This window comes from Pararge aegeria, chromosome 11 (assembly GCF_905163445.1).
Source record: "Pararge aegeria chromosome 11, ilParAegt1.1, whole genome shotgun sequence".
NCBI classification, from domain to species: Eukaryota; Metazoa; Arthropoda; class Insecta; order Lepidoptera; family Nymphalidae; genus Pararge; species Pararge aegeria.
The window spans coordinates 18,841,110-18,854,108 of record NC_053190.1 but is presented as its reverse complement, the minus strand read 5'-3'; the positions used below and the strand labels follow the sequence as shown (position 1 = coordinate 18,854,108).

Genomic DNA, 12,999 nt, shown 5'->3' with positions numbered 1-12,999 from the left:
AATAATTGTAGTGTTGGTCTTATACGGACAGTTGTGGTCGGAGACTACGGACTTCAAGGAATCGCCGCTTTGCCCGCAATGTCAAGTTATGCAAAACTTCCACAGCATCCCTCTATCAAGTGACAAAATGGGTAAGACATGCCACCCTGGCTAACTAAAGGTTAGCGGCAAAGATATTTTCTTCAGGTTAAAAATACCTGTATAATATTTTTAACACGAAGAAAAACTCTTGGCCGCAAAAATGTATACTTTCAACATGATGAATAGATGACGTAGTGGTATTTATCTGTAAAGTTTTCTTGTAGATGATTATTGAAAGGCTTTGAGGAATTGGTCTTATTTATAAAAAGTTTAATAGTTTCCGTTACTATGCGGAGATTGTAGCTATAGAACCCACACCATTAAAGATTAGATTTACATTAGGCGGCCGATGTCGTGCTTCACAATATAAGGATGCCCTCTTCTGCTGTCATTAAACTTCCGAAGATTGAGAAGAAGTAACACTTTATTGCACGTAAGTATAACACAGGAAAAGAAACAGGAGTATACAGTAAACAATGTAGACATGCAAAGGCGGCTTTATAGCAAGCAATCTCTTACAAGCAACCTATGTAGACAGGACTTAAAGCAAGAGATGTAAGCCCTGAGATGAGTTTCATCAACAGTTTAAAAGACGACACTAATTCTACTTTATTTTAACTTCAGTAAAATAAGTTCTACAATAGTTTTTTATGCAACTGTTGTGTCTGACTACACATATTAAAAAAACTAAAATGGGTTTATAGTGTGAATTAATAATAGTTTCATACGGGTGTTTTAATTCCCCTTATTATAAAACAGTTGCATAAATAGCTATCATAGAACCTTAGTGATTTGACTGAAGTTATAATATGAACTACTAAAATACCTACTAATCATATGCCCTGCAATAACTCCTATGATGAATGAATTAAGGATGATAAAAGGTTAACGTTTAGCACGGGTAACATGGGCAGGAAATATAAATTATATACTTGACAAATAATAAAACAATTGACATGTCCACCCGCCAACACAAAGCATCAGAGTATAGGAGAAGTTGACCCACATTTATTATTTCCACTCGTGCACCCATGTTTGGAGAGTAAATAAAGCTTTAAGAGAAGATAAAATTATGTCTTAAATTTTTGAATAATGTCTCCTGGCCATGTTAAGCGCCTGCGTTGTTAAAATAAAATAAATCAAGAAAACATAGTAGGTAACTATTGAAGTTATATCAGTCAAAATTATAAAATGTATTAGAGCCACAGTTATCAAATGCATGGTGATTTAATAATAAAAATTGTAGTTAAACATACAATAAAATACTTATTATTAGGTACCTACTACAACTAACATTAACTTAAAATTAAAAAGTTATTTACTAACGTACATTTCATATCAATACTCACAGCAATCTACTAACTTTTCATTTCAGTCGATTAACATATTTAGTTAAAAAGTAATAAAATCATATTTCTAAGTTATACCTAACGAGAGATATTTAATAATTTTTTTTTATAACTTGCCTTATAATGTAAACAATGTTTTTCTTACTTTATAGTGTACAATTATAAAATATAAAAAAAACAACTGAACAATAAATTGAAATCGTCACATTAAGAGTCGCTCTGTTACAGTCGACGGGTTAAAAATGGATCCTCCGAAATTCGAAGTAAAAACTAATAGCGGTTATCTTCGTCGGAATGCAATCTGTTACTGATTGTTGAAACGCGGATCGCACTCCTAGAGCCCACCCACTTTTCTTTAGCCTTGAACACGCCAAAGTAAGTAAGCTCCTTAGACAAATTAAAATATATGTAACATAATTTCAAAGGGCCTATTCAAACGAGGTATTTTCTGCGCGTAGTTTTGCAAATGATCAGGCTGCTGCCCCGACCATGTACCACGTTACGCATCATACTGTTGCTACCCCGACCAACTGACCGCGCGACGCGACGTCGTGTGTCGACCAAACTTTTTTACTTTACAACGGCAGGTATTTTAAAAGTGTACAACTAACTATAAGTATCCTTATTAAACACGCACGTTTGCAATCGAGCAGTAGTTTACAATTTTCGACGCAGAATAACCAAAGGAAAAAGACCTTATACCGAATTGTATTCTTTAGATAAGTAATATAAATATGCATTTAATCAATCCTAAAGAAAACTTATATGATATTGTAGCGTTTGTGTTATCAAAATTTAAATTAAAAGATATGTCAAGGACGGTTGAACGTTTTGTAAATTATCTCAACAGTCAAGTATAACGTTCCCGTTTTAAAATAGTACTTATCTACAAATCGAACTATTTTATGTGGCCTGCATGAAGTGCGCTCTCAGGGATAGCGTAAGTACATTGGTGCCAAAACTGATGTGGGTAGATGATTTAGTTTACTTTATAATTTAGATATAGCAGTATTGGCACCACTGTCACCATTTAATCCCTCAAACTATTAATTTTGATTTTACTAACTGACTTAGCTTTTAAATGCGGTAAATTCGAAAACGGCATAACGATTACCATTAAAGCATTAAAACAATTCATTAACGATATTTATTATCGAATCATTAGAATTTACAACTCTCAGACGGGCCGCGTTGATTGTTTTTGAATATCAGTCTACCGGTGGTAGAATCACTACATACCGACACATTTGACATTGCTTATAAAGTAGGTATTCAAGAATACCTAAATGAATTTAACAACATAGTCACGAGTTAATAAGCATAAAACCAAGATCAATTAGTTAGTCATTATAAACAGCTTGAGACAACTGCTGATTGTCTTAAGTCTCAAGTTTTCGATTAAATTTAATAGAATTAACGCGCGTTTTATCCGCGGAAAAAGACGTCATGTACATAGGCCCTAAGATTAAACCGAATCTTCTTAGAAATAGGTACATTTATAGCAATTTTTCTCCACCAATCCGTAATGGGCCAGCGCGGTGGACTACGGCATAGCAGTGGATCGGTAACAGGTTGATATGTTGATGATGATCTCCTCATATGATAGAAAAACCACTAGTAGAAGTTAATTGAACTTATAAGACTATTATTTTACTCACTACACATCTTAAATTTACTGTCATAGACTTTTCAGAACTTCGAGTAGGAACCAAGAATTTCACCGGGAACGGGTATTTGTAAATGCCAAAGTTTCTATGTATGGCCTACATGAATAAAGAATTTTTTTATTTGAATTTGTTGTTTTTTTTATTAGCAGGCAGTTAAAGACCTGAATAACAATGAAACTACTTCATGAAAACACAAGGTTCATAAACCTCGAATAATCTTAATAAAAACCACAGATTTCAAAAATTTGGCATAAAAACATTTGCACCTGCATTTCATGAAACCCTAAACTCTAAACTCGCAAGCATTACAATGTCGAGTTAAATCACGCCATTTTTCTTTACAACCACATTAAAGTATTTCAGTAACGTTAAAGATGTCGTAACTGACTTCGGCGGTTTCTCCGTTACGGAATTCCTTCTTGTTGGCATATTTTCTTTCGGACTGAGTGGCGCCATTTGACTAACTTTTTCAACAGGTTCCACGGGTTTTCCTTTTTTTTCGCGCACCATTAAAGTTAACCAATCCGTTGTGTCTTGTTTTTTCTTTACTGGCGACATTAGTTTGAGGTGTGGGGCTTCACCATCCAAAACAAAATTGGGCAAATTTTTGGTTGGCGTTGTAAAGCTTACGACCCTGACTTTGGTTGGGGATACTTTGACGGGAGTTCTGTGTGGGATCGTACTTGAGGATATGGCTTTTGGACTTTTAGCTGACAGAACTTTGCAATTTCTCTTCTCGTAACTTTTAGTGGGCGACATGAAAGACGTGCCCGCTTTAGGGATATAATAAGTCCATTCAGGAGAAGTTGTGGAAGGGTCTAGTTCGAAATGTTTAGTTTTACAAGGTATAGGACTTTCAGTGGAATTTTCTATGGAATGTCTCTGGCGTTTTATGCCAGCCGGTAAAAGTTGTTCTTCAGGAATACATGGCATATCCAGTTTGAGCCTTTTGACCATGGTTTCTGTTTCATCAGCCTCCTTCGAAGCATTCATCAGATCGGCGAGACAACGTTTAGTTTTCCTAGTGCCGCTATTTTCTTGGGCCCGAGCACGTTTAGCGCTATACGAACTCGGTGTTGTTATTTTGCGTTTTAAAGAGTTAGGTGTTTTGTCTAAGCCCCCCCATTGTGGGAGGCTTGTGATTTCTGCGCGCGGAACAATTTCTGCATTCCCTCGTAACTCAACATCTACTTCCGGAAATTCCCTTCCTACCCTCCATATTTTGTGCCTTGCGTCGTCACTGCAAGTCACCACTTTCATGTCTCCCGTCTGACACCACGCGGCACAAGTGACTTCCGCCCGATGGCCTGTCAACTTCACGACTGGCTGGGAGTATTTGACATTCCAGATATAAGCATTCTTATCGCTACTTCCACTTACTAAATACATACTATCAGGGCTCAAGCTGGTTTTTATATAAAATGTACTGTTCTCGTGGCCGACATATCTTTGTTCAGGTAAGGAGTTATATGTTGAGATATTAAAGCAGTATATAACGTTGTCCATACAGCTTGCGTATAGACGCACTCTTGCGTCATCTATCACTAGATTCGTGTAACCGTTTTTGGTGGAGCTACCGCAATATGGTATCGAGTGTTTGGGTAAAGGTTCTTTTTTATAAATATTGTAGTTCTTTCTTAAATCCCACACTTTAATGTTCCCGTCACATTCGCCGCAAGAAATTAAGGTTAAATCATTTTGGAAAACGAGTCCCGTGATGCTTATAGCTCTATGGTTGTCTATGCGTGGTCGTTTACCGTGTGACCCTGGGGTTTTGGGGGTAAAACTTGAGTGGCAGCTCATTAAACAGTTGTCCGGTTTGAGTATCACGGCTGGATGGTTATTTGCTCGTATGTCCCAGACCAATATATGGCCATCGCGGGCGCCCGTAGCAAATACGGACGGCTCAGTGGGCCGGAAAACTGCAGTTTTTACAGATCTAGTGTGATGGGAAAATGTGAGGACTCGCTTTGGTGACGATTCTGATACATCCCAGAGGCATGCAGTGTGATCACCTAGGAATAAAACAATCATCTTTAAAAAAACTCTGCAGCAAATATACTTTAAATAAATAAATAAATATACTACTACAATACACACATCGCCATCTAGCCCCAAAGTAAGCGTAGCTTGTGTTATGGGTACTAAGATAGCTGGTGAATATTTATATGAATAATATACATAAATACTTAGAACATACACATAAACACCCAGACACTAAAACATTCATGCTCATCACACAAACATTTTCCAGTTGTGGGAATCGCCCTGGACTCAGAAAGCAGGGTAGCTGGAAACTGCGCCAATCGGCCGTCGACTTTAACATTACATATTATCAGTGATCGGAATAGATATATTTACCTAGACTTCGAGGAATTAAAAATAAAGTTTCTTACTCATTTTTTATTCATCAAGAAGAAGAAATACATTAGCAAGCCTCCAGGTTTTACCTTGGTTCTTCAAAATTTAGGTAAACATACTCTGATCACTGATTAATTATTATAGATAGATATATTAGTAATAATGTTAATACTTCATAGAGTAGATTATTCATTATTCCACTAAATAACTGTTAAATTTGGTTTTAGAATCAGAAAACAAATAAAATTGTTACAATTTAACCATTATTAAAATGAAAAGTTACATGTAACAAACAAGTTGTTTACACAGTTGTCTTCTTTCTCCGAGTTTGGTTCTGATAAAAGCAACACACGCACATCATCTTTGGCTTTTTAAATGCAGCTTCTAAGTTTCTTGAGTCATCTTTTCTGTCTGATAATATTAACGCGGGAAATAACTATTGTGAATATGAATGAACAAACAATCAAAATGTTTGAAATTAAAAAAAAATGGTTTTAATATTTCTGTGGTTTCTTTCCTTTTACTTCCAATGTCTTTCTTATGCCATGCACGGACACAATAAAGTCATGAATTATCTGTTCTACTCAAATACATACCCGAAACAGTGACAAAATTCATGTGGTGGGGCATCCATGCCAGATCGAAGACTGCATTGTTGTGGCACTGGAACCCTTCCAGTGTAGTTGCACTGCTAACTGTAGAGGTGTCCTACAAAAGATGTTATACAATAAATATGGGATAGAAGAGCAGTGAGATGTAGACATAAGACATCTTCGGCAACTAAAGAATTTGTTAATGCTACCATTTCTGCTATAATATATAAAAATGTCGAGTTTGCTACATTTTCATACCTTAACCGCTAAACCAACATCATAAACTTATACACATGTAACACTTTCATACTAGGTCTTGACATCATTATATTTTTGATCCCAGGTAACCTAAGAGTGTAGGTTTTTCAACATAGCAAGTCAAACATGCAAAAAGTTTCAAGCAAAAGCTTAGCTATTATGTAACAATGACCCAATAGAGCTAGTAAGTAACTGGATTATAGAGACTCGAGCCATCAGTCTTTCATTTCAATTCACATAACATAAATAAATACTATAAATATAAATATAATATGACAACACACACATTGGTATCTATTATGATAGATAACTGATGAATATTGTTATAATATACAGATACACCCAGACACTGAAAAACATTTGTGTTGAGCACACAAACTTTTTCCCGTTGTGGGAATCAAACTCAGAAAGTGTGGCCTACTGCATCAATAGGCTGTCAATAGTAAGCAATATATAACACCAGAACATAATTTTCAGTACTGAGTTGACTGCCTTTTGGGTCTAGTGGTGTTTAACTCCTGATCTCCTGTTCACAGTCCAGGGTTCGATTCCTGTGTTCGGCCAAGGTTTAACAATCAGTCTCTATCAGGATGTAGTAAATTGGCAGTATCCAAACCCATGTATCAAAGAGTATTTTAAGCCATTGGCCCCAAGTCTCCAACATATTTTAATAATCATTAAAGCCAATCAACCTTGCTGGAGTTACTTCTATGCTACAAAATCCTTTCTTCTATGTGACAAAGCATTTGTCCAGCTATGAGAAGTTAATAGAATGATGGGTTCAAGTTCAACGGCAAGTTTCATAAAATTCACAAGTGTTGAATCCTTTATGATCAAGTAAAAAAGCTTTGGAAATTAAGTACATCTATTTTGATTTTATGTGAATGATTCATAGTTTTGATAATATAGATATTTATTGCATTAAAGTTAGAATATCAGTCCCCTTTGCCTACAACAAGAATGTGTAAGACTTTACACTGAAACTAGGAATGCAAATTATCTTTGCTGTTTCAATGTAGGTTATGTATGTAAGCTACTTAAGTATGTAGTTTTAGTAATTGAAACCTTTCTACATGAATGTAAAATGACATCTCCAAACCTCCCTGACTCACTAGCTTTCCAAGGACCAAAACCAGTCCTTTTTTATTTGACTACACATTAGGCCTTGACTGCAATCTTACCTGCTAGTAACTTATAATACAGTCTAAGATGGTACCAGTTACTTAACTGTATGGCAAAGCCCATACCCCTAATTGTTTTCTATGCAGCCATCGTACATATCAGCAACAGCATAATTTTGTGGGTAGGATGCTTACTAGCCATTGCAGAAGTCAGCACAAGGGAGGTTCAATCTGACTAAATTGTCTATGAAGAAAGTAATTTAAAGATATGTGGTATTTACCTGTATTGCAACTCGGCCATCCTCATTTGCTAGGGCAAGGATGTGTTCGTAGCCCGGAGCTTCAGAAAACCGACAAGCGAATATTGGAGGATCCTGGTCGAAGTTACCCGCTAGCGGATCGTTCTGCAGGCCGTAAAAGGATTCTTCACTGTGTACCACTAAACGTTTCAGGACATTGTCGTAGTTAAACCGGGAATCTAGAAAATACCGTGCAAATGTTGAGTTATTTTTTATATTGTTGAAACGTTATCACAGAAAACAATAATTGAACGAATCAGGTGTGCTACTTACATATTCCAAGCTGACGATCGATAAGACTCTGTATACCGTTCATTTTTCACAAAAACACAATCAACATAGCGTAATGTAAATTGTAGTTAAAATCGGATTCGGTACATACATACACCAATTTTACCCGCAAAATTTCTTGAATTTTCTAGCTCGACATTGACAGTTTGACTTTAAAGTTGACGTTGACAATCACGTCAAAGAAAGGAACACCAGGCATTCTAATACTTTGTTATGTATAAAATACAATTTATTATGTATAAAATACCATTAAAACAGTTATCAACAAAAATAACCTATGTAATGAAATATAACTAAAAAAATCTTGTACAAAGAAAGCACCGCAGTAAGGCAGTGCCTAAGGTGCTGGCAGCATTGCCTCTAATGTATATTGTATACAATTAAATGGTAAAATTGTTGTTTTTAAAGGAATTTTTTTTTTTTGTTCCTATTGTTTTTATAAACCTAGCCTTGCTCTTTCAGATTAGAATGGAGGGAAATAAAATTTAATAGTCGTTCCTTTTTTTTTTTTTTTTTTAATTATTATTTATAATCTGTCGCCTGTCAAGCTTTGCTTTGCTGTGAAATGTGCTGTAATGTTTCTTTATTTTTTATTTCTTCATAATTATTAAATAATCCCATTTGAGATTCGCTCCACCTTGATTTTTGTGTGTTATTTTGTCGTGAACGTAATATGTGACAGTCCTTGCATTGACTTCCCTGGGACTCAGACTGTATTGACACTAATTTGTATCTCGTAGTCAGGTTTTCCCAGTTCAACAGTTTTTTAAAAAGTACGTGGAATTTCTGATGAATTATTAAAATTATTTTATCTCTGCTTGTTATAACATTGTATATAATAAATACCGCCACAGTCACTATCTTAAAAGTAAGTAAATTGTAGATTCTGCTTCGTATCCCATTCACGCAGACGGCGTCATATTGCCAGTTTTTGAGGTGTACAGGTACATGCACAGCTGCAATAGCGTAATTTCTTGTGTTAATTAGCATTAAATGCCTTTAAATTAAAGTGTTTGCGCTTGCGCATTCAAGTGCAATCGCTGGTTCTACACCCTATTCTACTGAACCGATTTTAATCAAACTTAGTGCAGTATGGTGTTATTTGAGTAACTAGTAGTTAAGTTTTAATTTAGAACTACACTATTCAAAAGTATAGATTATTGAGTGATCCATTAAATTCATCAGACCTTTACATAAGATAAACTTTTTTACACTTGTTCACCGACTGTTGCATAATGTTAATGTTATAGAGAGATATGATACTGATCAAAAATCTCAAAGCATTGCAGTTTTATAGAATTTGTCTAAACATACTACTTTCTCCTCCTAAAGTATCCAATGCAACTTAAAGTCCTAAATGTAAAATTTTTATCATATACATAATAACATATAGATATTGTTTTATCATCTTGATGACATATTAACTGTTTTCTAATGCTTCCTAACTGCAATTGATTGCAGGTGCATGGAATGTGATTGCAATGGGATCAAGTATGCGGTTCCAGCAGCGGCCAGGAGGTGTGGGCTCAAACGGAAGTGCAGATCTTGTCTTGCGGGCGTCTTGCGGCTGGCGTTCACCACTGCAGTGCCTGGCACGACTCCTGCGCGATCAGTGCAAGGCAATCTCTTCTCACCTGGTGCCCCAGAAGTGTCAGTGTCAGCAAGCCTTCAACTGCAGGACTCTCCCTTTATGAACAACATGGATGAGATATCATACTGGATCTACACAAAACGAGCCCCTTGCCTGTTGAACTACGACAACATTGTCAAGAAGCAAGTTGAGCAAGCACAATGCTCTACCACTAAACCACAGAGTGTGAAAAGCTGCAAATCTCAGGATGAACCATCACCCCGTAAGAAAAGAAAGTTAAAACTATTAGATGATGATTCAGCATCAACAGAGAAGCAGCAGAACATCTACTTTAAAACTCCACATAACCAAAAAACTGCATTGAGCAGTTGTAAATCAAATGGAGATGGCTCAGACATTGATTTCAATATTAAAACTTCATCAGCCCAGAAGAAATCCAAAAAAATTAAGCTACAAAGGAATTGTCAAACTAGAACACCTAAAAAGAATAAAGTGGCCACTTCAACACCAAAAATCAGAACTTTAAGGCGAAGTCTCCGAACAGCAAAACGCAAGTTGAATAACCTAAATTGTACTTTTCAAATATTAAATGCTAGTGTTGTTAATGGAAAACAAGATACCGAAACAGCAGAGGAGACTAATCAGCTTGACAAAGTGGCCACTAATGATGGAAGCAAGAGCAAGGTAATGTTACCTGAGAAAGGAACCAATGAAGTTGTATTGAACGGTCAGTTTGAGGATTTGAGTGATGTCTCTGGTTTGACTGCAAACTATATTCGTTCTACCAAAGTGCAGTTGTCAAACCGGCCAAACAAGTTAAGGAATCGAAACAGCAGGAACCTCTCTAAAGAAACAAAGCAGAGAGAGCAGCATGACAAAATGATAATGTGTGTAAATAAGTCTGTTAACACTGGCTTACCAGACACTGCTGCATTAAATTGCAGCACCAGTTCATCTCAAAATGTCCTAAAATTAGTAACAGTGCAAACTAAAGAACAACCTTCTAGGGTGAACAAGAGCACTTCCTTACTTAAATTTATGGAGTCAAAGTTAGATGGCTGTAATATTAATAGTAAAATTGATAAACAAGAAAGTAAAAATAACTTAAATATTTCTTTCCAGTCCAGGAGCAGCGGTGCATCCAGGTATCCTAGAAGGCACAAACAAAATACTACAAAAATTCCTGAACCAAACTGTTCTACTAATCTCAACAATAACTCCAGAGCCAATGCCACCGGAAGGAAATACAACATGCGTAAAGGGGCTCTTAACTTAGATCGGAAGGAAAATTCAGAACAAAAAGTGGTTTCCAGGGCTCGAAGCGGAAGGCGAAGAGGTTTAAAGCTTGACGTTGAGGCATCAGAGTGTCCAGTGCTACGGTTGAATAGTTCCACAGAGCAAGTGAGCTCCAGTCATGCGGTGAATGTTGCTTGTCCTAATACTAGGAGCGCAAAGAAGACCACCACCACATCCAGGTGCCTGCGCAGCCGAACAGTGAGGGACAAAAGTGGACCATTGTGCAAGGACTCTGCTAGTGAGGGAAGTAATAAAAAACTCTCTGACCATGTGCACAGTGCCTTAGAACAATCAACACCTAAATGTGTTAAAAAAGTTAAAAAGACAATGGATAAAACTAGGCAATCCTTGAGGGACTCTTTAAGGGACAAGAGCGGTTTTGCCGCTTGTTTCTCGGACAGTGATAGTGACAGTGAACCGTTGAAACAACCCAAGTTTTTCTCTTAGCATTTTAAAAGTCATTTATAATAATTTTAAGAGCCTTTGTACACAGCTGTATATCCACACAACTGATAAAAATGCGAATATGATACAGTTGCAGCCTGTTTACTTATCCATATGGTCACAAATTAACTCTGCAGTGCAGCCATTGTGCTCTAGTAGTAAAAATGACAAGTGCAAAGGCATGCATAGCTTTGGGCGAATATATTACTGAAATTTTCCTCTGGTAGTTTTTGGCATATTCTCTCATATTAATATTGGACATGTTTGTGGCAGTTAGGTTTGATGCCTATATTCCATGTATTATAATTATTGTGAAATAACCATACAACTTACACAGATTAATGAATGTACAGGTGTGTGTGATTTGTAAGTATGGGTTAAACCATTCTCACATTGTGAACTCCATTTTTTTAACCTGGCTTACAACAAACTTGTGTACTTGTGTGTCATAAATAGAATGTGTGTGGGAAAAAATATTTCACATGTTAAAATGAATAAAAACAAATAAATAAAAAGAAAATTGATTTATGTATGTATCTTTTCAATGATTTATACTTATTAATACATACCTCACTAAAAGTGACAACAAAGGTTTACATTACAAGACAGGTAATAAAAATGGTGTTCATGTAAATGCACATGTGATTTCATAAGAGACACTTTAAATTGTATTTATAAAGCTTGCTTTGAGATATAGAGGATGTTTTTATAGCTGAGGACAAGGGGTAAGTGCTGTATAATATGGGTCATATATTACAAAAATGTGTTATTAGTTATTAGCTATTCTGTTAACTTATTATATTTAGGTGAGGATATGAATGAAAAAAAAAAATTACTGGATGTACGAACATAAATAAAATTTGTGTATGGGGTTTGTATTATAAGTGCCATTTTAAGCGACATTATTTAAATTGATTGTACCTTTGTTTGTATGACCACAACAGTGTTGTTCGGTGTTTTAGTTAACATTTTAATTTTTAATTTAGAGTAACTATATTAAAACTCCTGTTTATTTTGTATTAAATTTTTGTGTAATAAATAATTTCAGTTTTTTTTATTTCACTGAAAATTAAAATAAGCTATCTAGTGTCAAAATTATTTTGATTATGCTTAATTGAACATTACATCTGCCTATCTGTTGATTTTTGCTAAGGGTAAATATACATTTTTTTCAAATTTAAATCAAAATCTACTAAATAAAGCGGTGATAGCTTAGTAAGTGAAACTTCGGCTCAACTTTCGAGAGGCCGAGTTCGAACTTCGGCACACACCCGTTACTTTTTTATGTTACGTGCTATATTATATATATACTAAATCATTTCCTATAACGGTGAAGGAAAATATTGTAAGGAACCTGCATGGCTAAGAGTTCTCCATAAGGTAAAAAGCGTGTCATGTCTACCAATCTGCACAGGGCCTGTGTGGTGGACTACGGCCTAAACCTTTCTCTAATTCTGGGAGTCGTCGTTTAATTGTGGTTGTTTAAATTGTGTGTTCAACAACTTTCAGAACACATTTGAAATAAATACAAAGCTAATAACTTAATAAGTAATTATTTACTAACTACTACTAACACTATAAAATGAATACCTACGGTGGTTTCCTATCTGTTTGGCAAATTTTTCGGAACGATTTATCCGTTTTTAAT

The 12,999-nt window shown here is 35.7% G+C and overlaps 2 protein-coding genes across 4 annotated transcripts; one reads left to right on the top strand and one right to left on the bottom strand.

Annotated features, from left to right (window-relative positions):
• Nucleotides 1-221: 221 nt before the first annotated feature.
• LOC120627314 (protein lethal(2)denticleless) lies at nucleotides 222-8,142 on the bottom strand. Its single transcript, XM_039895279.1, has 4 exons — nucleotides 8,003-8,142; nucleotides 7,712-7,908; nucleotides 6,055-6,166; nucleotides 222-5,112 (listed from the first exon to the last, which is right to left on the bottom strand). The coding sequence occupies exons 1-4, from the start codon at nucleotides 8,043-8,045 to the stop codon at nucleotides 3,416-3,418; spliced, it is 2,049 nt and encodes a 682-aa protein (XP_039751213.1). The 5' UTR covers nucleotides 8,046-8,142; the 3' UTR covers nucleotides 222-3,415.
• A 428-nt stretch (nucleotides 8,143-8,570) lies between these two features.
• Nucleotides 8,571-12,375, top strand: LOC120627476 (E3 ubiquitin-protein ligase RBBP6-like). 3 transcript variants are annotated; one of them, XM_039895480.1, is made up of 3 exons: nucleotides 8,571-8,793; nucleotides 9,482-10,295; nucleotides 10,734-12,375. In XM_039895480.1, the coding sequence occupies exons 2-3, from the start codon at nucleotides 9,486-9,488 to the stop codon at nucleotides 11,352-11,354; spliced, it is 1,431 nt and encodes a 476-aa protein (XP_039751414.1). In that variant the 5' UTR covers nucleotides 8,571-8,793; nucleotides 9,482-9,485; the 3' UTR covers nucleotides 11,355-12,375. The 3 variants fall into 3 exon arrangements, with proteins under 3 accessions (XP_039751414.1, XP_039751412.1, XP_039751413.1); XM_039895478.1 differs by having other exon boundaries at nucleotides 9,482-12,375; XM_039895479.1 differs by lacking the exon at nucleotides 8,571-8,793 and adding an exon at nucleotides 8,854-8,888 and having other exon boundaries at nucleotides 9,482-12,375.
• Nucleotides 12,376-12,999: the final 624 nt, after the last annotated feature.